The sequence below is a fragment of the Ovis aries genome, chromosome 18 (genome assembly GCF_016772045.2).
Source record: "Ovis aries strain OAR_USU_Benz2616 breed Rambouillet chromosome 18, ARS-UI_Ramb_v3.0, whole genome shotgun sequence".
Lineage (NCBI taxonomy): Eukaryota > Metazoa > Chordata > Mammalia > Artiodactyla > Bovidae > Ovis > Ovis aries.
Window position 1 is genome coordinate 39,623,693 of NC_056071.1, and position 26,847 is coordinate 39,650,539.

The following is a 26,847-nucleotide window of genomic DNA, read 5'->3' on the forward strand; positions in this document are numbered from 1 at the left end:
GTTATATTAAGCTTATAATATATATGAGACTTATGTAAGACTTATATGCAGACAGCATATAAGTCACATTTAAGCAGAAATATGCTTACCAATTAAGTATCTATTAAGTATTGAGTCCTTATTATGTGCTAGGGTACTAGAGGGTAAACATTTTGCTGGAAGTAAGACATATGTCTGTGTGTGTGTATATATATATATATCTTCTCTATATAATAATAGATTATATATAATGCCTCTATATATAACAAAAAAACCCTATGTATATACATATGGAAGCTGTACACACACACACACACACAGAAAAACAAAACTCAGTATGAGAGTTTTTAGGGAAGCCTTCACAGATGAAGTAGGTCTGGAGTTGAATTTCAAAGGAAGGCAGAATTTTAAAAAGGAAGAGAAGGGGTGGTGTCATTTCAGATCAAATAACACCACTGGCAATAGCACAGAACAGGGCTAAGCATGGAACCTCCTAAGTTTATGGTTCACACAGAAGGTATCAGGAGGCAGCTGTACTCAGCAGAGCCCTATGGAGAGCCTTAGACACTATATTAAAAGTATGGACTTGATTCCAAACAGAGCTGGATATGACGAGAACCTTCTATCAAAACTGAGGCAGGGAAAGTCCATTAGATACTGTATACCAGAAGACGCCCCAGAGAGAGTAATTGCCATCAACTGGTTTAAAATATTTCTAAAAAAAAACCACCACTGAAGAGCATTATTTTTCTAGAGTACATGCTGTCCCTATATTTACTTTCATCCTTTTAGTAAAATAAATTACTATATCGTTAATCGTAAAGGATTAAAGACAATACCCAAATCTCTGGGTCACCATTTGTTTAATGAAAGAAAGATTAGCAACCATTTGTCTCCATTATCTATTAAAACCATTTCTCTCCTTTCGGGTCAAGTAAAGCCATCACATACCACAACATACCTTCAGGAGAGCACACTGCAGGAAGTTCAGAGAGGATAACTAGCGCGGCTGAAACCAGCCTGCTTCCATCTTCTGACAGCATCTGTGGCTTTGTTGCTTTCCCTCCTGGGCTACCTGTCAATTTAGGATTTAGCCCTGGGAGCTGCCTAACTAGAATGCACACACACAACTCCAGTGTTGCAAAGACCAAAGACTTCCCAGGCACAAGTCCTCCTGTGTCCTTTCCCTCTCCAAACTCTGGCAAGGTTTCCTTTTCAGCAGCCCCATCATCGACTGGAAAACAAAAAGAACAGTGTTGAATAAATACTTCACGTTTGCTTTGCTTCTGTTGTAGGTAGCACATTTTAATGGGTCAAGACTTGGGTCTTGAAGAATGAAAGAGAAAGCCGTTATGGAGGTAAAAGGAGTTGTCCTTATTTGGACTTCTTATTGTAATGGGTCAAAAGAAATCCTCGGGGACCTTCTCAGCCTTGCAATATTGTCTGGTTAACTCCATGCAGTTAAGATGTGAACCTGAAAGCTAGAGCTCCAGCACTGACTTTACTACCATAAGCAGTGGCTGGGCAGAAAGATACATACTGAGGTCTCTGATGTCTTTATGAAACTGCCGTCTCAGCCTAGGACTGCCAACCTCTGGAGTTCTTATAGATGAGAGAATAAGTCCTTGTGTTTTAAATCTACTGTAGTTCTAGGTTTTGTTATATGTAGTCAAACGTAATCTTAAATGATATACTCACCAATACCAAATCAGACTTATAAATGAGCAATTTAATCACTTTATAAAACTAAGTCAGTAAAAAAAATTGTCAGTCATTCTTTCCCTGTACACTGGTAAACACTTTTAAGTACTCAATCCATATAAGGGATTTTTTTTTTCCTTCCAGGGCTGTTAAAATTCTAATTTTCCCAAGGAAAAATACTTTAGCTACTGACAATACCCAAGGTAACACATAGAGATGACTGAGAGACTTTAAAGCCATACCTAGAGATGTTTCATTTGTACTGTACACAGCAGATTCTCAGAAGACATAGACACATAAGTAATACTTTAAAAAGCTTTTTTTTTTTTAAAAAGGTAATGATGCTATATGATTAATTTGGCATTGTGGTTTAATATTCACCTTCTGCACTTCGTCTTTTCTCCTTCACATGTTCTTGAGCCGCACAGATAATCTGCCTGACCACTTCAAGAGAAGCCAGTTGAATGGAAGGTGATTCTCGAGTCAGAATTACTCGATGTAGTACATTCAACAACTCAATACCCAAGTCCTATGACCGAAAACAGGTGAGACCATTTTGAAAATTATATACTTGAAAAATCATAAAGCGTTAGGGCAATAAAGTAAAGTAACACTTGCTCCACCTTAAACCATCTCCAGGTTGATTTCTGTCCAATCGTGTAGGAGATGGCACTATATGACAAAAGATCATTTTCACACAGGTCCTAACCTGAGATAACAAACAAGGAAATTTCTAAAACAAGATTAAAAAACACGGCTCAAAGTATACAAGGACTGCCAGATTCGAGATAAAAGATTCCCAGAAATATATTAAAGTTTTCTAAACTTACAAACGGTGGCAAAAATGACATTAACAGTGTGTAAGTTATTAAGCATAGAATGAATATCACTCAAAAGAAAATACACTAGAAGAATACTACTTAACTTTCCCCGTTTTATTGGTCACTCTTGTGGCTTTCTTTCATCTTCGAAAATAAGTGCGAAACAGTCATTATAATACTTGTTTTAACATACAGAATTAACAAGCACAAAAAGTTTAAAACTTATCCATGTGCAATTCAAGTCAGGCAGAAGCCTGATTTATACTTTAAACCTAATAAATGATAGTGGTAATAAATAACAGTCTATACAGAGAGGAAATTATACCATTTATTTTTCTTAATATCCAAAAGTCAATTTAATATACAATTCAATATACTGGTAATACCGGCTTCCCTGCGGGCTCAGTGGTCAAGAACCTGCCTGCCAGTACAGGAGTTGCAGGTTCAGTCCCTGGGTCAGGAAGATCCCCTAAGAAGGAAATGGCAACCCACTCCAGTATTCTTGTCTGGGAAATTCCATGAACAGGGGACTGCAGTGGGCTACAATCCTTGGGGTCACAAAGAGCCAGACACAACTTAGCGAATAAGCATTCACACATATGGTAATACATGATGCTAAGGGTGCCTGCCCAATGCACTGCTGCTCTTGGGAAGGCAGTTAAAGGAAGTGCTGTACATTGTGCACTGATCCTTCAAATCACGGTCCCAGCTGGATCTGGTATTAGTGTCTGACTGCCCCCACAGGCTAGTCAGTTGTCTCTTAAAAAGACCTTGATGGAGCAATGAGCCGAGAGGAACACTACACACCTCACAGAGAACAGCATGAAGCAAGAGGATTCTCTCTTGGGAAAGTGGGGCATAAGATACAGATGCATATGAGGGGCAGAGTGCAGCAAAGCGGCAAGAGACAAGCATAGCACAAGACAGAACCTTCCCGGCACTGTAGGAAGTGCGCCCGAAGAGCTGCGACACAGAGTGTGCTGGCGGCAGCAAACGTTAAGCGCGGCAGGAGCACAGACAAAGCGGCAGACCGGCGGGACCCTCCCGAGCCAGCACGGCGCTGACTGGCGCGTTGGTTCGGAGCTCAGCTACGCAGTGTTTCAGTTTCCTTTTTACTTCTCCGTGTTCACCCGCTGCTCGCTACAGTAACCTGAACACATTTCTCTTGCTGTGCCTTGGAATCTACAGAAGCCTGACAAGCAACAAGAAATCACCTGATCACTGCCAATTTTAGATCTTGGCCAAGGAACATCGAGAAGGGCCTGTAACGCGTGTAAACAGGCAGTAATGCTTTCCATGGTTGCATCTGAACGTAAGGAACACAGAAACTTCACACTGATTCCTGCAGAAAGTAGAGAAAGAGAACAGGGCTTCTTTAGAGTCTTGGTTTCTGATGTTAAAGAATTTTCTATTTTGATAAGATATATAAATAAACTTAGCAAAGAAGCAATGTAAATAAATCACCATGAATTTAAGAGTAAACAATTAAGTGGTAAGGCAATCTCTTAAACAGTTTTTGTTTTTATCAACATGTACACAAACAATAATCTCAACTAGGCTTGTGCACTACTACAAAAATTACAATAAAACTGTGCCAGAGCATGTAGAGTTTCATAATTTTATTCTAAAATTTATTGAGTGATTACCATGTATCAGGCATTGTACTTTAACTATAGCATTTCACTCTCACAGTATCTCAGGAAATAGGTACTATTATTACCACTCCTTTTGAGCACATAAAGCTTAAATAGTTTGCCAGCTGTTACAATGAGGCACACCAAGAATTTGAGCTAAGGTAATTAAACTGCACAGCTTATGCCCTGCCAGTCTTCATGACATAAAAATCTGTTTTTTAAAAAGCTCTCAAGGCAAACAGAAACAAAATTTTAATATACCCAAGGATATAGCAAGTCTGATCATGTTTGGCTTCAGAAGGAATAACAGGAGCTCTATGAATCAGAAACCTTATTAGTTAATTACTGACCTTTATAAACCTCACATTTCAGTTAGTAATTTATTTATAGGTAATCTAACAGGTTGCTTCCTCAGAACAAGATAAGTGTGGAAAACATTTAATCTAGAAACTCACTGTATCTAGAAAGATACCTCATTTTAAAAATGAAGTTCTAAGCCAAAAAATGGTTATACTTCATAAATTTAAAAATCTCATTTATCTTTGACCTTAAATATTGATGCAGTTCTGGACCTGTGAATATACCTTCTTGAACCTTGTAATTCTTGAGAATGGGGAGGGAGGGGTAGATGACTCAGTATACTGTTATTGCCTAAGAAAGAAAGAAGTTAACAGCCACAAGAGCTGATAGGTAAGAAAGCACAATCCAAGAAAAACTCTGTATGGTTGGCAGCAGGTAAAAAGTGTTTTACTGACCTAAAATAAGATGGAATCTCTCAGTGTAGACATCCTCAGGGGACTTTACTATAGGTCCAGAGGATGAGCCCTGGCACATGGAAGTTGGTGTCACAGGCCTTGAGAGATTAGGAGCTCCCTCATCTGGGTCAGCAACGACAAAGCCTGTGCTTGTAAGCCACAGAGCTGTGGCATGCAAGATAAGCGCCCAGGAGTTGTAATAATGCAGTTTTGCATTTTCACTAGTCTCTGCTGTGTAGAAAGCACCACCTACAAAAAAGGGAAAGCAAACAGTTTCAGGAGGAATAAATGAAGAGATATGTTCACACTCCATTTTCCCTTTTATCTGTTACAAGAGATATACCGTTTCCAGCCTGTACCCTACTCTTCAAGGCAACTGCTTGTTGACTTTTATCACCACAGATTAGTTTTGCCCATTTTTGGACTTCACAGAAATGGAAAAATACACAGTATGCAACTGTTTGTGACTGAGTTTTTACTTAACAATGTTTTTAGAGATGGATCACCTATGCTGCTATAGTATCAATATTTTATTATCAGACTTTATTTCTCCTGAGCATACAACTGTTGGTCACAGTGCTGACGTATCCTTAAAACTTCATAAGAAATTTGTAGGCTAACTCTTTTTCTTTTTAATCATAAAATATTTTTAAACAAATATGTGATGTGCGTGTGTGTGTTTAGAATGCAAAAGGTTCATACAATCTGAAGAGAAACCACGGTATGTGTGCGTGCATGCTCAGTTACTCAGTTGTGTCTGACTCTTTGTGACCCCCATGGACTGTAGCCCACCAGGCTCCTCTGTCCACGGAATTCTCCAGGTAAGAATACTGGAGTGGGTTGCCATCTCTTCCAAGGGATCTTCCTGACCCAGGGATCAAACCCTTGTCTCCTGCATTGGCAGGGGGATTCTTTACCACATAGCCACCTGGGAAGCCCAGAGTATGTATATGCATGTATAAAACAAATGCTGATACTCACCTACCTCTAAGATTAACATTTTGCCATTCTTAAATCTCTTTCTTAAAAAACAAACAAAACCACTAAAACTTTATATACCACTAATTCTTGCCCCTCTTTCTATAACCACTTTCCTCAAGTCACTGTGAATCAGTCTCAGGTCTTAAACTTTCACACTAGACGTTTGTATTCATAAATAATAGATGCTGTTATTTAGTGTGAGTTTACTTAAAAGGCCTCATATTGTGTGTGTCCTTTTCAAACTTGCTTTCCCCCTGAACATTATAGAGATTTACATATGTTGATTCATGTGTCATTCATTTTTGTTGATAAAAATTTTTTCAGTAAATCAACCTATTTCCATTTTTAATGCTATTAAAAGGTACAAAGTCCAATAAATACTCTGCATATCTTTGTGTATAATTCCAATTAAAATTCTAATAGAACTTCGCAGGCTGGCCCTAAAATTCATAGCAAGGAGTGAAAAAAATAATAGCTATTTTGGAATAACATGAAGAGTAAAAGCAGCTGCCAAATATCCAATCCACAAAATGTGATATTAATAACAGAGTATAAAATTAGATTCCCTTGGAGGAATATATGTATAAAAAAGAGTGGATATATGCATATGTAAACTGATTCACTGTGCTGTACAGCAGAAACTAACACAATGCTGTAAAGCAACTATATTCCAATAAAAACAAACAAAATTAGACCCATCTTCATTCTACACACAAAAAATAAATTCCAGCAGGACTAAAATCTAAAATGTGAAAAGCAAAAGTGTAAAGCTTATATATCTTTGTGGTCTTAATTTAAAAAATGTATCAGGCATTACAGAGGAAACATAAACCATAAAAAACTGATTATATTAATTTTAAAAAGGTAAAAGAGCCAAGCCACAGGCTGAGAGAGGATACCTTCCAGATATGGAACCACAAAGGAAGAGTATTAAACATATGTAAGGATTAACAAGTTAGTAAGAAAATGACACATATGAAGTAGAAAATGGGCAAAGATGATGACTGGGTGATTTATGGAAAAAGAAAATTAAACAGCCCATAAACTGATGAAAAAAGACTTTCAATCAACGAAATAAACCAATGAAATTCTTTAAACTCATCACATTGGGAAAAACAATTAAGTATAGTAACATATAATGGACGGAAGTTGTAGATAAACAGAGGCATGTTGTTGATCATATACCCTGCTGTAATCACGCTGGAGAACGATTTGGCCATTATCTTTTGAGAAGAAGAGCGTTCCTCATGACTGAACAAGTCAACTGCAGGGTCTCTACCCTGAAGCAACTCTACCATGACTATTCTATGCATGAAAATTATTCTTGAAAGAATGTTTCAAATAAACATTACCTGTTAGTGGAGAAATTTTGAAAATGCATGTTATTGACTGTCATTCTAGGAATTACAGTAAATATTTCACCCCCTTACCTTCAACAGGAAGCTGAGAGGCAAATTCTGAAGGCAAAGTTAGGAGAGCAAAATCCTGAAGTGCAGCTAGCCAGAGCCTACTCAATGTGCCGAGGTCTGCGTGGACTAACTCAAGCAGCCCGTCTGGTGAAATCGACCCGTTCCCAACGCTCTCTTCTGAACAGGCAGGAGTCTTCAAAGATTGCCTGTGGTTTTTATGCCTTTCTACAGCAATTATGTAGACCTGTATAAAGGTTACTTTATAAATAGGAAAATCTTAGACCCACAGGTGCTACAATATTTTTATCTTGCAGATTTACCTTGAACCTGCTTCCTGGACTTGAAATGCACATGATACCAAGAAGGTACACGTGTGCAACCACATTCAAAACTGGGGTAGAACGATCCAAAAGCAGTATCTTCACTGAGATATGTTAGGGATAATAAACACTTGACAAGTATGCTGCCACACTGCAGTTTACAACCATGACAGCCGTAACTAAATGATCCTGGCACCCTTTTTCACTAAGCCTGGCTATGGCCTTGTAATCCATTTCAATATATGGCTACAGGCAGCCATCTCTGAAATTAAATAAGATGAAATACTGAATATTTTCTTTCAATGTTACCACTAAATGACTCACAAAACATTTACCTATATAGACTATAGACAAGGACTACAGAATGGTAAGTATTCAACACAGTACATAATGTGTACTATCTCTTTATCCATAGCTCTGAAATCCAAAAGCTCTGTAAAATGTAATTTTGTGGGCAACAATCTGGTGACAAAACACAAAAAAGTTTATGTGAGGCTATTTATACAGTGTGACTATTCAAACATTTTCACATATTATAAATTGTTTGATTACAGATTTTATGGTATTATCCCAAACATCCTGGAGGGATACATGAAATATGCATCCAAATTTTAAATCCCAATTTATCTGGCTCTAAGGATTTCAAATAATTATGGACCTCAATTACATGGAGCTTGTTGGCTAGTCATTATTTCCACTAAGGAGAGAACAGGAAAAAGTAATGGCTTAAGCAAGAGTACAAAGATTCAAATGATTATAAAAAACATTATAAAACAGTAAATTTATAAAATAGGTTACAGAAATTACAGAATATCTGTTTGCTCTACTAAAAGCATATGTTTAAGCCATTTAGAGTTCATTGTTAAAGATCATTAAATCCAACTTAAGTCTAGGCAGAACTACTTTCTAACTGAAATTTGTCAATACTAAGTAATGACAAAAACAGAAACTCAACAATCTTCTGATTTTAATTAGCCCTATTGAAGAAAACCCTTTCTCACATATTGGCTGCAACACTCAGTTGCAATCTGAGACTACATATATTTCTAACTAAAGTGATACATGAACCAAGACTGGCCAAATCTGATAATTGTTGAAGCTAGATAATGGGTTTATATGAGTTCATTACAGTATTCTATTTACTTCTGTATACATGTAAATGTTTCTATCATAAATTTAAAAAATTATATGGCTTTCTTACTGATTAGAAAAATAAAGAACAAATAAGTACTTCCCTCTAAGATTTTTTTATCCTTAGGAAATAAATGACTTACTTAACATTCAAAAGTCATTTTATGAAAGAAAGAGCTCTAAGAAATATTAAAGCATGTGTTATAGTTCATAGAATATATGAGCAAACCCACATTTCCAATTCAAATGCCAATTTCAAATTCAGGTTTCAATAAAAGTTGATTTCCATTGGCTATGATAAAGTCTCTTATGACTGCCCCCTTCTTAAAACAGCAGATAAGACAACAGGAGGGTACTTTAGAATCCTTGGCCAAAATATCAATTAGCATATAAATATATCTCATGTTGAAAGTCTTCTGTTAACCTTAAACACAGACTTACTTGTGTTTTAAATAGCTAATTTCAGTTTATGGCCTAAGATGTTTATTAACAACTTCCAAAATTCTAGTCATAAATGGAGACGTACTAACCTCTGCCCAGGCTTTTAGCACAGCTAAGATCTCCATGGTAGAAGCACTTTCATTATATAAGTGACTAAGAGCTTCTTTTCCAACCTGAATTTTTGTTAATGATGCAACAAGCAGCTGATGAACTCTTCGGATGTCGTTAAGATCACTTACAACTCCACTTGCTATCCAGGCACTGCAAACCTAGTTTTTTTAAGAAAATCAAAGATTATATTTAAAAACTATAAACACCCCCTTTGGGAGTTCAGCAGAGTTCACCCATATCTCAGGAATCTGGTCACTTAAATCATCTTGCTATCAAGAAACCCAATGGGATGCTGCTGATAATGATAGTCAAAGCCAGCATTTCAAAAGAGAATGAGACAGGGTGCTCAGGGCTGGAGCACTGGGATGACCCTGAGGGATGGGATGGGGAGGGAGGTGGGAAGGGGGTTCAGGATGGGGAACACATGTACACCCATGGCTGATTCATGTCAATGTATGGCAAAAACCACTACAATATTATGAAGTAATTAGCGCCCAATTAAAATAAATAAATTTTTTTAAAAAATCAAAAGAATGAAATCATAAGATTGAAGAAAGGAAGCTGTGCTAATAAGTAAATAGAGTTTTAGATGTTATTAACATAGAGAAAATAAGCCATGAAAGGCACCACTTGCATAATTGTCTGGATTGACATTTGAATTATATCTCCAATCTTAATTATTTCATCTTACTATTTTAAAATCAGGGGTTAACTGCACCTCAGTAAAGATTTTTATTCTTTTGAAGCTATTTTTAACTTTTAAAATAAAACATCATTAATAATCCTCCAATGCAAAAAATTTACTCAGTTATCAGGGGCCATCTATAAAGGTTTTCCTGATTGTCATGATATTTCATGAAAATTTATTTTTCCTTTACCGTCTACTTATTTAGTTCACATTTCCTTTCACAAAAGATTTCAAGTGGCTTATAGCAAGAACACATATAATAAAATGATAAATTAGACTCAGTACAACAGTTAACAAAATTCTATGAATACTGAAGGTACTCAAACATTTCCTAAATACAACTGAATTTGAAAAGTTGAAAGAAATGAGTAAAATCAGTTTTTGCCATTTTGTTTTTAATTAATTTAATTCATAACAGTTCTGGTTTTATTTCAGACCATTCAGGGCTGGATATTGAATGCTTGACAACACCATCAAGAAAAGCAACTATTTAAAACTGCATACCATGTGGCTCTTAGATATATGAAAAATTGCTCAATCTCACTTGGCATACAAATCTTTTTACTCCATCACAAAAATCTAAGTTTGACAACTCACACAGCTGCTGAGAAAACAGGCACTTGCATACAGTGCTGGTAGAGTTTAAAGTGGCTAACTCTTGTAAGATGCTCTTTAACCCAACAATTCCGTTTTGGGGAATTTAGCTGCCATACATGCTTGGGCCCAGTGAAATGAAGAAGGTCTTTAGCTGCAGCACTGTCTGTAAGAGCGAAAGACAAAAAAGAGCCCCCGTATTTCCATCACGAGAGAACTGGTGACATACCCATACACTGGCTTACTATGCAGTTACAAGAAAGAAGTTCTGTAAATTTAAAAGGTGAAGAAAAGGGGCAGCTGAGATCAGTGGCTGGGTGGACAACTGTAGCATCGAACCTTGGCATTAAATACTATCTGGAGAGCTGCTCCCTAAAGGACGGCTTACTATTTACCTGACATGCTTTGGCAGTGACGTCAGGTGGCGTCTCGGAGGTGAAGGCTGGTCTAAGTGCTGCTCCTACCTGGCAAGAAAGGATATGCTCATTCAAGCATCAATAAGACAGACAGTACAAACTCTTTTCTCTTTTTAATGTTATTTTAAAATTATCCCTTTATAATAGGTATTATAAACACTTTTTGGTTTTGCCCAGCCCAGGGTATCTTTCACTGTTTTGGGGTAGGAGCATCTCAATTCTCCTTTGGGGAACTTTCTCTCTCGCCAACTCTCAGCCCATGTGGCTGCTATGGAGCTAACAGTACTGTCTGGCTCCAGGGACCCACGCTGGTATAATCAAAGCTCTCCTGTAGATGTTTGCTGGAAGTACTTGGAAAGAAGTGCTGTCTTTAAAAGACTCTATTTGCTAAGAGAGCCATTTTGATACCACTCGGAGAGGGCAAATTAGAAATAAGAGCCGGTGCAGGAGAAAGCAGAGCCAACTAAGATTCCCCAAAACAATCTTCCTTTTCTGCTTAAGTGAGTGGTAATTTTATTTCTATCATTTGTAATTTTAAGAGGAGTGAAAATATAACAGAGCTCCCCTTAAGCTGGAATATAGTATTTAGACTAATATGTAATTGTATGTAACTCCCATCCCTTCCTTTTCTCTTTCCCTAAACATACACTGACATTACCTGTTGGGAAGATGTGATGGAGCCTGATACCAACTGGTGAATTGCTCTGGATTCCCTAATTGCCAGTCAACAGAAGTTGCCTCTGAATCATGAGAGAGATCCTTGCATGACTGCTGAAGGACTACATGTGATGTGTGTGATGTAACATGGTAATTTTGTTACCTTCCTTGTTCCTCCTAGGTTGCTCAATGCACCAGTCAAACAAACACCAGTTAAAAAGATTACAGAACCAGTAAAAGAATCTTGAATTCTTTTCTAAGTTCAGGGGAAATTAAGGAGGTTCTATCTAGACTAGGAGTAGTAACCTGAAGATGAGACATAGCCTAAATGGAATGTTAATAATATTAATAATTTGGTGTTATCTTAAGGTTATTTGGATATTCTGTAAAGAATTTCATTATCAAAGCCCTTTATTCCCAATAAATTACCAAGAAGGTTTTAATTACGCGACTTAACTTTTAGCATTATAAAAGACCTGTTTCATGAATTTTATTTTGCTTTTACTTGAAGATTTCTTCTTCAAACATATACTGATTAGACTGTGATATATTAACAGGTACACACACACATTTATGTATTAAGAGGTGACATGCCAATTAGTTTCACAGACTTCTAACCTGGTTGTTTAATAATAAGATTCTCTAACACAAAGTGCTTACATTGGCTTGATACTGTTCCAGAATCACATGACCTGGAAACTCTGGTTCTGGAATCGTTGCAAATCGCCGAATAACCACTAGCAGTGTTTCAAGGCCAGAGAGACGGAGCTGGTCACTGTGATCTGTGGCAGCCATAAAGGCCATGCGGATTAAGTCAGCAAGATGCAGCACCAGAAAGTCACCTACGAGATTAAAACAGAAAATCTTACTAAGAAAAGGAATATGCTGGAGCTAAGAGTTATGCTAAGTGCTCATTCTTCCTCCTCCTAATTTCATAAGCTAGACTTTCAAGTACTTTTACAGTTTTACTGTTTGTTACAGACCTTAAAGCTAGATTTACTGCACCAGTGCAAATACTCAGACACAAACAACTATCCCAAATCAAATACTAATACAGCTTTGAAAAAACTAAAGGCAGAATTAGCATCCTTTAAAAGAATGCTAACAGTATTTTCAATAAAAATTTTGTTCAGACTTTCTGGTAAAAGTACATTAGAAGGTACTTAGGAAACTTTGGGTTTTGATGAATTATGCATTAATCATTCTCTTCATGTCAGGTTGAAGTTAAAAGATAATATTCCTTTAAAGATTTTTCATGTGGTTCTTTATATGAACTATGCTTCCCTGTTAGCTCAGATGGTAAAGAATCTGCCTGCAATACAGGAGACCCAGGTTTGATCCCTGGGTCAGGAAGATTCTCTGGAGAAGGGACTGGCAGCCCACTCCAGTATTCTTGCCTAGGAAATCCCATGGACAGAGGAGCTTGGTGGGCTGCAGTCCATGGTGTCACAAAGAGTCGGACATGACTGAACGACTAACGCTTTCACTTTCATATGGACTACATTACCTTACTTTTGCATGTGCTGCCACACACACAAAAGATGGGGGCATAAAAAAAATATTTCTAGCTATAAAATTATAAATGAGAATTCCTTTCATGCCCACAACATATTACTTGGTATAATAATTCTACTGGGGAGAGACATAAAACAATCATTTAATAGTGTTCCAACAATAAAATGTTTACAGGTACAACAAACCTTTACCTAAAAAAAATTTGAGACTAATTCAAAGAAGTATACTAGTTACAGGTCATACTGAAGAAACCAGCTCATCTTAGTAAGTGCCAATTATAATTTTAATCAAAAGCAAAGGAGTCAGTAAGCACACTAATTTTATACCTATCAGTATTAGTGTTCATCACAAATGAGAGACTCAATTTCCAAAACATACTAAGAGCTCATACAACTAAACAACAAAAAGACAAACACCACTATCAAAGAACGGGCAGAAGACCTAAACAGACACCTCTCCAAACTATATATACATACGACCAACAGGCACAGGAAAAGATGCTCAACACTGCTGATTCTTAGAGAAACACAAATCTACACTGAGGTACCACTTCATACCAGTCAGAATGGCCATCATTAAAAAGCCTACAAATATTAATACAAATGTTGGAGAGGGTATGGAGAAAAGGAATGTACAGTGTTGGCAAGAATATAAATTGGTACAGCCGCTACGTAAAACAATACAGAAGTTCGTTAAAAACCTAATAGAGCTGCCATATGATCCAGCAGTCCTATTGCTGGGCAGATATCTAGAGAAAACCATAAACTGAAGATAAACTGGAGATACATGCACCCCTATTTTCATAGCACTATTTACAACAGCCAAGACATGTAACCAACTAAAATGTCCACTGACGGATGAATGGATAAAGGTGTGGTATATACACACAGTCGAGTATCATTCAGCCATCAAAAAGGATGAAATAATGCCATTTGCAGCATCATGGAATCTAAAATATGATACAAATCAACCGATCTACACAACAAAAACAGACTCACTGACATAGAGGACAGACTTGGTTGCCAAGGGGAGTGGAAGTAGAGGGGAAAAGAAATAGGAGTTTGAGATTAACAGAGGCAAACTATTATATATGGAATGGATAAACTGGACAGCACAGGGAACTATACTGAATGCCCTGTGGTAAACCATAATGGGAAAGAAAATGAAAAAGTATATAAATATATAAATGTGTGTATAACTGAGTCACTTTGCTGTACAGAAGAAATGAACACAACACTGTAAATCCAACACTTTAATAAAATTAAGCAAATGAAAGACAACCAAGGGACTCAATACGTGCTTGCTTGAAAAATAAATTAAAATAGAAACACCTAATTCATAGTCTCAGGCGGGGAATAGCAACATCCTGCCTTGTGATTCTTTTGTTGGGTAAAGAGTATTTATAAGGCATTGAGATATGAGCATTGTGTCTGAATATACGTGTTTAAGTGAATTAAACCATAATCAACATGTATTTAGGTAAAAATAATAAAACTGAACAATAAAAAGTCAAACTGGTCTCACAAGTAGGTTTACTTTACATTGAGATAGACCCAGATGTTTTCAAGGTAATATCCATGGAAACAAAATAACCTATGAGCAAAATAGCTATAATTTTGCTATATTTAATAGTTCTATAAAAATAAAACTTAAGAAAATAAAATTTGGGAATGTACATACTACCTTCCAAGAACGTGACCATTCTCTATAAACTTAATGTATCACATTATGTCCACGAAACAAAAGTGAATGCTGATTTAAGAAGTTCAAACATTAAGAATGTATTTGGACATTAGAAATGTACTACAGGCACACAGCGCCTCTATGTGTATCACTTGGTCTTGTCATTATTAAGCCGCTTACTTCTCGAGTCCTTCTTTTTCATTTCCTGTGCTAAAGCAACATCAAAATGTGCGCTGTGTGCATTCTCACACTGGTTGATTATCCTGCAGACACATTCAGCAGTGAAGACTCTGGTGGCCCATCGGGGATTGGTGAAAGGGTGAGGTCTGCCATCATTTCTGCTGGTCAGAACTGAAGCGTCATCCCCTTTATCTCCTTCCTCTTCTTGCATTGTATCCACACACGTTACAGTTGCAAAATCTTTCATCAAGGGAGAATACACATAGTTTCAATTGGAAGATACACTTATAAAGGGACACAAATGGCCTTAAGTACAGATCATAATTACTGTTCATCAATCATACATCTTTTAACAATGTAACATAATCATGTCTAATGACTACTGATAACAGGGGTTACCTTGAGAAACGCTAAAAAATACTATTCTTAAAAAATGACGAAGCCATTAAATTATATTTAAAGTGAAAACTTGAACATGATACTAGAATAATGATCAGTCCACTATATGTAGATGGATATACTCAAGCATAGCATTCTGTGGTAGGGAGTATGGTGGACAGAACTAGATATGTTAACACTGGGCCCCTGAATGAATTTAAGAAGGTTCTTGAACCCACAAAAAAGTCCAAAAAATACTTTCCTCAGGATAGATTCACTGGTGTCTTTACAATCGCAAATTATCCAGATGACTAGAGCCAGTAAGTAAGGAATTATTTTCCCTTAATACTATACTAATGGCTAACTTATTAACTATTTAACTCAACTTAAAATGCAAGTTGTAACATAAACTAACTTGTTTTTCTTAAATCTTTTATGTCAACATTTTTTGAGTGTGATACAACAGATAGCAAAGATGTTACAAAGTTAAGGCAAACCCCTGTTTCAGAACATCAATGGAGACTGAAATTTATGTTTTTCTAATAAGAAGGGATAGAGGTAAACTACAAAGGATAAAAAGAATAAACAGTGAAGTAAATTGAGTATTAAGTTTACAGAGTGACTATAAAATTTTAAAGAAGATAGGTTACCTATCTATGCACTTGTAGTTCTTCTTTTAAAGTCCTTTTAAGTTCTTAAGTAGTGGGGACAGAAGAAAACATCAAGAAAGGAAAACATGTACAATACAATGGTGGAAAGAGCAAGTGTAAGTAACTGAAAGACAGGAGTACGAACAAGAATAAAGGTGGACAGAGAAGAACACTAAAAACAAAAAAGCCAGAAATTTTATAGTACCTTTCTTCCTTTGAGACCAGAGCTACATTAAGTTATAAGGCTTAAGTAACTGAGTTGAGAGCTACTAAAATATAATGAAAAGTTAGATGTTAAAGTCATGCAGGCTAAGGCTTGAATATGTGTGTGTCTTTGGGAAAATTACTTATGCTTTGCAAGCCTTGTTTTCCCTTATGTAAAATGGAATAAACTGCCTACTCCTAAGATGGTTAAAAGAGTAAATGATACATAATACGTATAGTATTTGGAATAGAAATGGTTTCTATCTTCTTTCTTTCTCACTGTCTCTCTTAGTCCAAAGATACAAATTTTAAAGACTCTAACACAATTATAAGAGAAAAAAAAAAGTAAGCTTTAAGTACTGGACTTAAACACTAGCATTAGAATCTTCATTTAAAGAAAAGCAACAGTTTTTACCCCAAATATCCAAATTAATAAATTAGCACTAGCAGACAATTTTATATAATGCTTTTACTTTCAGTTTTATTATGTTGGCTGGTAATCACCAGTACTTACCAGCTGATGCAGCGAGTACATCTTTACAAAGCTTTAACCAAAAGGAGAGTTTATCCACTGCCATAGATGTGAGCATATGATTTAAAGTCTCTTTGATATCATGGCATAATTTCTGATCTGTCTCTTTGTCAAGTAAGGTCAGTAAGGCCCCTTCAAGGCCCACTTCTCTGATGTTAGCATCTGACAAGAAGAAAATCGATGATCTAAGTAATACAGAAAACAAAACTGCCATATGAGAAGCACACACATTCAGTGGTTATTCAAAATATTCCATGCAAATATATTCTAAAGAACTGGTCCACATATGGCACCCTCAGTCTACTGAGGTCTGTTTCAGTTCACAACTAAAGTTTGATTATTATTCATAACACTGCAAAGTTATTTTTTATACAATGTCATTAAAAGATAAATCTTTGAGTTTGCTAATATGTTTTCCTTATCAGGTAAACATTTTAACCCAATTAGCATGCAATACTTCTAAAAATTTATACAGTGTTTCTTGGAATGATTACTTTATCTTCTCTTTAAAGTAAATTCAAATAAATAATCATAATTAAGCATTACTTATTCTGGTATAAAGGCTTTAAATTTATTAACATGAGAGTAAAACTCAGAAAACAACTATTAAATGGAGAAGAGTGTTTAATTACTACAACTAAGCTACAGTGGATCTAAGAATACTATTGAATCAATATAAATTACTACACAATATTCTCACTGCAAAGTGATACATCATCTCAAAAAAGAAATATAAGCCTTGATCTAGTATCTATTTCCTCTAACTCTGGAAACATAAAAAGAACAAGTACATTTTCTTATGAGGATTTAACTCATTTGGCAATTATGAAAGCATTTAGTTTCTAAAGATTATGCTACTGTTAAACTATTTAAAAGAAGAGTTATCTTTTAAAGATCAGAAGGAGGTGGCAGGAATGTTTCTGATTATGGGTCTAAAAGTTAGAACAGCTCAATGTAACATATGAGTCATGATTGGATCCTAAATTTGGGGGTGGGGTGTGGGGGTGAGGGGGGGAAAGGAATTTATAAAGGACATTTTTTTTTAATATACAGGAAATTTATGTGAGGACTACATATTCTATGAAAATAATAAATGTTGATTTTACTAGGTTTGGAAATAATGTGTAATCAAGTAGGAGCATGTCCTTCTTGAAAGATGCAGATAAGTATTTAGGGGTAAAGAGTCATGATGTCTGCAACCTGCTTTCAGATGGTTTGGCAAGAGGTTTATGTGTGTATATATACTGAGAGATACACAAAGTCAGTGTTACAAAGATACTAAGTAGGTGAGTCTATGTATTCACTTGCATATTTCTTCCTACTTTTCCATGGTTTGAAAAATAATAAAAATTTTAATAAGGAATGATATAATGAATCCTTTACTATCTTACCCACATAACTTATTCAATAATTATGTACCAGCATATTAACATAATAAATCCTAAAGCAACAAATACAGTTTCAGCAGTTAATATAAGTTAAAGGTCACTGTGGGGAGAACACCACACATGGTTAGAAGATTACAATTTCTCTGGTTAAGTGACCACAGAATAATCTGCAAACAAGTTCTTCAACCTATTTGATGACTAGCATACAAGTTCAGCCCCACTCCAGTACTCTTGCCTGGAAAATCCCACGGGTGGAGGAGCCTGGTGGGCTGCAGTCCATGGGGTCACTAAGAGTCGGACACGACTGAGCGACTTCACTTTCACTTTTATGCACTGGAGAAGGAAATGGCAACCCACTCCAGTGTTCTTGCCTGGAGAGTCCCAGGGACAGGGAGCCTGGTGGGCTGCCGTCTATGGGGTTGCACAGAGTCGGACACAACTGAAGCGACTTAGCAGTAGCATACAAGTTCAGCAATGCTGACAGTAAGTCAGAGCCAAGGTTTTAATATAATAATAAAACTAAGTTAAAGAGCACAGAATAACAGTAAAACACATTATGGATCTGAGAGCTTTAGATATTGGAAAGCTCTGTAAAGTCTGAGACTTTCTATAAATGTGATAGAACTTTCAATTCAGTTCAGTTCAGTTGCTCGGTCGTGTCTGACTCTTTGCGACCCCATGAACCGCAGCATACCAGGCCTCCCTGTCCATCACCAACTCCCGAAGTTTACCGAAACTCATGTACATTGAGTTGGTGATGCCATCTAACCATCTCATCCTCTGTTGTCCCCTTCTCCTCCCATCTTCAATCTTTCCCAACATCAGGGTCTTTTCAAATGAGTCAGCTCTTCGCATCAGGTGGCCAAAGGATTGGAGTTTCAGTTTCAGCATCAGTCCTTTCAACAAACACCCAGGACTGATCTTTAGGATGGACTAGTTGGATCTCCTTGCAGTCCAAGGGACTCTCAAGAGTCTTCTCCAACACCACAGTTCAAAAACATCAATTCTTTGGTGCTCAGCTTTCTTTATAGTCCAACTCTCACATCTATACATGACTACTGGAAAACCATAGCCTTGACTAGATGGACCTCTTTTGACAAAGTAATGTCTCTGCTTTTGAATATGCTGTCTAGGTTGGTCATAACTTTCCTTCCAAGGAGCAAGTGTCTTTTAATTTCATGGCTGCAATCACCATCTGCAGTGATTTTGGAGCCCCCAAAAATAAAGTCTGACCTGTTTCCCCATCTATTTGCCATGAAGTGATGGGACCGGATGCCATGATCTTACTTTACTGAATGTTGAGCTTTAAGCCAACTTTTTCACTCTGCTCTTTCACTTTCATCAAGAGGCTCTTTAGTTCTTCTTCACTGTCTGCCATAAGGGTGGTATCATCTGTCTATCCGAGGTTCTTGATATTTCTCCCAGCAATCCTGATTCCAGCCTATGCTGCTTCCAGCCCAGCATTTCTCATGATGTACTCTGCACAGAAGTTCAATAAGCAGGGTGACAATATACAACCTTGACGTACTCCTTTTCCTATCTGGAACAAGTCTGTTGTTCCATGTTCAGTTCTAACTGTTGCTTCCTGACCTGCATATAGGTTTCTCAAGAGGCATGTCAGGTGGTCTGGTATTCCCATCTCTTTCAGAATTTTCCACAGTTTCTTGTGATCCACACAGTCAAAGGCTTTGACATAGTCAATAAAGCAGAAATAGATGTTTTTCTGGAACTTTCTTGCTTTTTCCATGATCCTGCGGAAGTTGGTAATTTAATCTCTGGTTCCTCTGCTGTTTCTAAAACCAGCTTGAACATCAGGAAGTTCACGGTTCACGTATTGCTGAAGCCTGGCTTAGAGAATTTTGAGCATTACTTTACTAGCATGTGAGATGAGTGCAATTGTGCAGTAGTTTGAGCATTCTTTGGCATTGCATTTCTTTGGGACTGGAATGAAAACTGACCTTTTCCAGTCCTGTGGCCACTGCTGAGTTTTCCAAATTTGCTGGCATATTGAGTGCAGCACTTTCACAGCATCATCTTTTAGGATTCGAAATAGCTCAACTGGAATTCCATCACCTCCACTAGCTTTGTTCATAGTGCTACTTCCTAAGGCCCACTTGATTTCACATTTCAGGATTTCTGGCTCTAGGTGAGTGATCACACCATTGTGATTACCTGGGTCACGAAGATCTTTTTTGTATAGTTCTGTGTATTCTTGCCATCTCTTCTTAATATCTTCTGCTTCTGTTTGGTCCATACCATTTCTGTCCTTTATTGAGCACTTTGGAAACTATATATTTTAAAAGTGTAAGACATTATCATTTCTATTTTTGTAGTCTGAATTTATATACATGTTTGTGTTAGTTATATGATTTTAAAATGAAGAGATACACTTAAAACCTTCCTGGCTAAGAAATCTTTTAATTCAGCTCTAAAACATAGAAGGGGCAAAGAAATCCTTTAATTTGAAGCCGATTCATCTATGAGAAATTTTACTCAATTAAATTTGAGGGGAAGAAAGGCACATATGATAAATGACTTCAGGCCTAAATGCAATTTCAATCCATTGTAAAAAAAACTCGTTCAAAACCAATAGCTCTCAAATGTCAGTACATATTACCATTATTGGAGAATAAGTAACAGATCGCTGGGCTCTACTCCCCCATTTCTGGCTTAGACTTGGGATGGGGCCCAAGAATTTGCATTTGTAACAAATTCCCAGGTGAGCTGGATGTTGCTGCTGTTGGGAGCCTGTTTGAAAACCACTGCTTTAAACCAGTAAAATCACTGGTTGGAATGACAACTGTTTAGCATCCACCACTTGTAGCACATTTAAGGTATTATATACTAACTTTTAAATTTCCCTTTAAAAACTCATGTTTATAGAGAAGCTTTAGGATTAAAATAATCATCTGAGCTGGAAATAATATTGATAAAGAGAATTACCCAGAGTCAGTTCTTCTCTGCTGTTCTTAGCAAGCATAACAGCATGCTCTGAAACTTCAGCTGCTTCTCTCTGAACAAGCTGACGTAAACAAGCCAGTACCGCTCGTCTCAGTAACAAATAGGGACTACAGAGATTCACCTGAAAAATACCATTTGGGAAGTAAAGGAACCGAAATTCTTGGTGACAAGATTACTCACTGGACCCCTCCTGATTTATTAGATACACAGAGATTTCTTCAACTATCTGAGCACGTATTTTTTACTAAATAACTTAGAAATAGCTTAAGGAGTAATACATGTACTTATTATGCAATATTCATAAACAAACCCAAGCAAAAGTCTCTTGACAATGTTAGAAGACATAAAATGTATATGAGTAAAACAGTTGTGAGAGACAAAGGGATACCACTGAAAAAGAATTTACTTGCAGCTTGTATATACTATTGTATATACAAGTGCTCATGGAACCATATACTGTTATGTTTTATGTGGAACTATATACTATTCTGTGTTCATGGAACTATATACTATTATGTTTTATGAATCTCCAAGTATAAGTTTATACAAATCTGTATGAGCACTGAAGCACAGTGATTAAAACTGAGGCTCTAGAGTCAGACTGTCTCAGTTCGAGTCCTATATCCATGACTTGCTAGCTATGTGACCACGGGCAAATTATTTAAATTCTCTGTGCCTCAGTTTCTTCCTTTGTTTTATGAAAATAACACTACCCCTGTCTCACAGGGCTGCCTTAGAGTCAACACAAAGAAACATGCAAAGGTGCTTAGCACAGTACCTGGCAAATAGTAAGTATGCTCAATTAAACGTTAGCTATTATTAATGCAGCCTCTATCAATAGTTTATGCAGATGCCATAGAGAGTAAGTAAATGCATTTTCAAATAAAGGCAGGAAGAGTCTTAACTCAGAAAACATATTCACCAAAAGTGCTCTCTAGAGACATTACAGATAGCAAATTTTATACTTGCATATCTACTTATATGTGGATATACATATATGTACACAGATATCTAAATCTCTTCGTGATAGAGAATATTTCTGCTCGAATGACAGACTCAATACATATTCTTTTCACTGAGAATATTTAAACAACGTAAATCTCAATAAGCTGCATCTACCGAGGGTAAATGGTAATACAAATGGTGATATACCTTAAATGAGTAATTAAAACAAGTCAAAGGTGATTTCATAAGTAGAATAAAGCCAAAAGATTTTAAAATTTATTTCATTCCAACTATGAAAACAAAGACCAGTCTGGTGTGGCTTATGACAATAAATGTCTTCAATAGTGATTTTCCAAGCAGCATTTGAGAAATAATGGCATAATTCTTACAAGGCCTTTAGATCTGGCTTATGTGGGAAAGGCATGACTGAGGCAGGTGCGTTTGCCAAAAAGAGCAGAGGCAGACTTCTGAGAAAAGAGAAGGCAGTGGCAGAGGGTTCTGGCACATGACCTATGCAAAGAGGGCTAAACCCTTAATTTTATCATGAGCTAAAAGACAAAGTTTGTAAATATATTATCAGTGAAATACATGGATGAGGTCTGCTTTATAAATATGTTCTATTATACCCTCAAGTACATGTCATGGACAGTGGAAAGACAGGCATGTCATTCACAAAGTCTCAAGGTTATGTCATTCTAGTTATGTTTAAGAACTCTGCTGTTAGAAACCGGTACACAGGCTAACAAGAGAACTTTAAATGTATAAAGATGAAGTTTATTCATGCCCAAGATTAAGGCTGTATTTAACAACAATAGCAAAGAAGCACTCTAAAGACAATTTTAAAGAAAAGTTAATGAATCTACTAGCTATATTAACTGGAGCATATACAAGCATATAATACAAGACAGGTGCAGCATTTACTCAGGCTGGTCATACAATCTTTCAGAAAAAACATGCTCAAAAGTACTCTACTTGTTCAGTAGAAAAAATATTAAAGACTGTCACACAAAACAAAATGGGATGCTTAATATCTCCATGTCATTCTCCAGCATTTATATCGGGAAGAAGAACAGGGTGGGTTAAGGCAAACAATTAAGCAAGCAAAATACAGAAATTAAAATCAAACTGTATGTTCAATTCCTTTCTGAAATGAATATATTAAATCAAAATGATGCAAAATTAAATGCAAAGAGTGAGTGCACCAGCTGGAGAAGGTTAGGGAGGATTTGTTTACATTGGTATTAAATAAACACCAGGTAACATGCTACACGCACTGGACTTTGCATTAATGGTTAGCTTAAACAGAGAGATGCAGAGGAAAACAAGAACATCTACAACCAAAAGGGTGGGGGTGGTGGGCGGAACACAAAGAAATAGCACGGCAAACCTCAAATAAAGTTAGGAATCGAGGGTCAGGGACCTACCAACACAGAATTATCCAACAAGATCTCCTGCACAAAAACAAATGACAGACTGGTCATGACAAAAACCAAAAGATACACACCAGGATGACTCTGACAACAGTCAGCTAAGCATTAAAATACACATGTTGATAGAGCTATCATTCAAATTGGCTTAGCTTCAGCTTTAAAAATATGCCATAAATACTTCAGTTTCCAACTTAAAACATGAGTTGAGCTAAGATTTTAAAAACAGTCAACTCAAGATATAAAGATATACAAAAATACAGTAATTTCAAAATGCACATTTGTGTAATTAGGTTTTCCTTTGGAATCTTTCATCAAGCCTTAGCAATAAACCCAGATCAAGTAGCCATGAGTGTGAAAGGAGTGATCTGGATTACCTTCACATGAACAGGTGTCCCATAAGAGACACAGTCAATCATTTACCTCATCACAAGTTACAAATTTTCTTACTCTTGGAAGCCAAGTTTTAAAACTGTGAGTAGTCAGAATTGCAAGTGTAGCTAAGACCAAGTTCAGAATGGAAGTTAAACAGCATGCAGTTAGAAGAAAATCCTCTATAGCAAGATTCTTTCCTAATGATTAAATGTATTCTGAATATTCAGAGTTTCAGTTAATATGAAAACACATCATGCTAAATAATTAATTTCTATGAAGAAAAGAAAACCTGAACATAAAGTTGGAAAGCAGAAGCAATTTTCTTATTACAGGACATACTTTAAAATATAATAAATTTAGGATAAAAGCTTTACTAACCAAAATTTTAAGTTTCAAAATTAACACACTATAGTGACAGCAATTTTTGAATTTAATTTCTATATTAAAAAAATGATTTTATAGCTTAAGTATTATGAATAACATGAATAAGATTTGTAATTGTTACTTCTGATTTTCTCAATGGCTATAAATGTACCTAAAAGAAAGAAATCTGAGAACAGTCTCTATTGTTTTTTGTATATAACCTTCTCAGTCTGGGAAAATAAAAGAGTAATGAATGTGATCAGAATTAATTCATTAGGAATCAGTAGTTGTGCTCTTTATTTCTCAATAAACTCTACTTAATGAATGAATTCATGTATTAGTTAAAGAAGAAGTTTTAAATGGTTATTAATGGAAATTTTCTACGATGATTCAAGGAGAAAAAATGGTAGTATTGATATATTTAAGTGGAGAGCAGAAAGTTAGGTCAACTTGCTGAAGACTGGGTTATCTTTCAATAATTAGTATTGGCAATGGTTCTTTGAATATAAAGAACAATATTACTGGGAAAAGTTGCTGAATGATAAAGGTAAAATTCTTTTCCAGGAGGTGCTATATTCTCTAATATATGTTTAATACAGACAGAAACCAAAGTTTCTATTAGGAAAGTCAGTCATCTTCTCTCCTTAAGAGTCTTAGATAATTATGACTATGAAAATCAACATGAAGATAAATAAAATTCTATTTCTAAGTTATATGTTAAGAAAATAAAAACAACTGCAATTTACTAAGTGGTTATTAAGTGTCGAGGACCCATGCCTTTATAGGTAGCATCTTGTGTAATCCTTGTGTTTTACAGACAGGATAGATGAGGCTGGGGGAGGTTATGGGACAGGGCTAGGAGGGGGCAGGGTCAAGAGCTATCCATAACTACCAAGTCAACATGAAATAACAAAATGAGGACTAGAAAAGGAGTTTAGAAAGCTGGTTCTAGGCTCAAAGCTAGAATACTTAGATACCTTGGGCAAAATATTTCACTTTTTGCTCTTTATATTTTTATTGAGAACGTTGGTTTTAATGTTTGAGGTTCTTTCAAGGTTTGAAATGCTGCATATTTTGTCTCAAGTTTGAAAATGAATGGTCTTGTCTACAGCGATGGTTCTCAACTATCATGTTACTAAGTAGAGGGTGCTGTAAACATCACAAGGGCAGAAAAAGTTGAAAATCAATGGTCTTAAGTTTTAACTCCAATTATAACTGTAATTCCTTTTTTAGGCAAGTCCAGATAGAAACTGGTGATGCTCACAGTAAATCTTAAAACCGCTGATGATCATGAACCACCTAATCAGAACATTTTATTGATCACCTTCACCTTTCTATGTTCATTAGACACACTGTTAGAACCCAGATGTTGAAGCATACACTGCTAGAATATTCGGGAAAAATATTTCATCTGGGATGAAAATAACTTTATATGTAAGTTTGGAAAAGAGGAAAAAGAAGAAGTAGGAAAAAAATTGCTATTACCACATAAATATTTCCATGTCCTACAGCGTTTACACAGTACCTGGAATGTTAGCACTCAGTATTAATGAATCAATATTCCAAATACTAAGTTTAACATTAATGGAAGGAAAAGCGAATAAATATATGAGCAGTTTAAGATATGACTATATGAAGTTACCCCACACCCTCTCCAAAAAAAACTAAAATTGAGGGAAAATAAGTGGTCTAGAGATTAACAGAAATAAATTTACATTTCCAATAAAAGAAACTAACAAAATATGCAATTTTATACTCACACAGAGACAGCTGACCAGGCTAGACAAGTTGACATGTCGTGGAGCAAACATATGAAGCTGCTGAAGGCAAGAGATGGCCTGAGCTTGGACAAGGCAGTCTGGGTTATCTTGCATCACTGCACAACCCAACAGACAGGAACTTCTTAGGGTAGAAACAGAAGCGCTGTTACCTAAGATGAAAGCAGAATGCTTTTAATTGGCCTATAAAATCACCACCCGTGAAACACATATTACTGGGCTTAAAATTTCTTTTTTTTCCTCTAATCTTAAACGAGGTTCTGGGAAGTAAATTTCTTCTACAGAAGGAGGGATAATCCAGGTTATAAGTTTTTAGATAATGTTAGTTATTTTTAGTCTGAAAGGTTTATGACAACACAAATAATTAGGCAAAGAGAACCTAAGACCGCAGTTTACATCAAATTTTCATGAAAAGTAGAGTGAGAAATTGCTAATAATACCCCTGCTTGTATTAGTTGAGGGCTGCTTTTATATATTAAAATCATGTATTTTGCATCTGAATAGATCAGAATAACTGAGTTTTGGGGCTTAGTCATTCATCTCTTATAAGAAATGAGGTTTTTAAACTATTTCATTTTATGTTTGTCATTTAACTTAAGGAAGGTATTTTTAAGACATTATCTTTCTAAATATGGTCCTCATCTTTTCAAGGTAAGAGTAATCTGATTGGCATTTATTTTAACAAAATATACTGAGCATTTACTATGTGCCAATTACAAGGGTTTTGCAACTCTTCTTTTATTTGATAGAAGAGGAAGCTAAAGCTTAGAGACATGAGAATTTTTCTAAGTCATCCGACTAACTAATGGTTGGTGAAGCTTAAATTTCTA

General features: G+C 36.1%; 1 protein-coding gene across 38 annotated transcripts in view; it reads right to left on the reverse strand.

Moving 5' to 3' along the window:
- HEATR5A (HEAT repeat containing 5A) overlaps window positions 1-26,847 on the reverse strand; it is a 97,277-nt gene that overhangs the window by 10,328 nt on the left and 60,102 nt on the right. For 19 of the 38 annotated variants that reach the window (XM_012098771.3, XM_012098769.3, XM_012098765.3 and 16 more), the window contains 13 exons: window positions 26,000-26,169; window positions 23,499-23,525; window positions 21,112-21,250; window positions 16,763-16,942; window positions 15,017-15,256; window positions 12,299-12,480; window positions 10,961-11,029; window positions 9,262-9,441; window positions 7,302-7,524; window positions 4,891-5,139; window positions 3,716-3,843; window positions 2,062-2,209; window positions 941-1,213 (listed from right to left, as the gene is read on the reverse strand). In XM_012098771.3, coding sequence (XP_011954161.2) covers window positions 941-1,213; window positions 2,062-2,209; window positions 3,716-3,843; window positions 4,891-5,139; window positions 7,302-7,524; window positions 9,262-9,441; window positions 10,961-11,029; window positions 12,299-12,480; window positions 15,017-15,256; window positions 16,763-16,942; window positions 21,112-21,250; window positions 23,499-23,525; window positions 26,000-26,169 — 2,208 coding nt within the window. The remainder of the gene's footprint in view (window positions 1-940; window positions 1,214-2,061; window positions 2,210-3,715; window positions 3,844-4,890; window positions 5,140-7,301; window positions 7,525-9,261; window positions 9,442-10,960; window positions 11,030-12,298; window positions 12,481-15,016; window positions 15,257-16,762; window positions 16,943-21,111; window positions 21,251-23,498; window positions 23,526-25,999; window positions 26,170-26,847) is intronic. The other 19 variants (XM_060401782.1, XM_060401780.1, XM_060401771.1 and 16 more) reach the window with 1 other exon arrangement.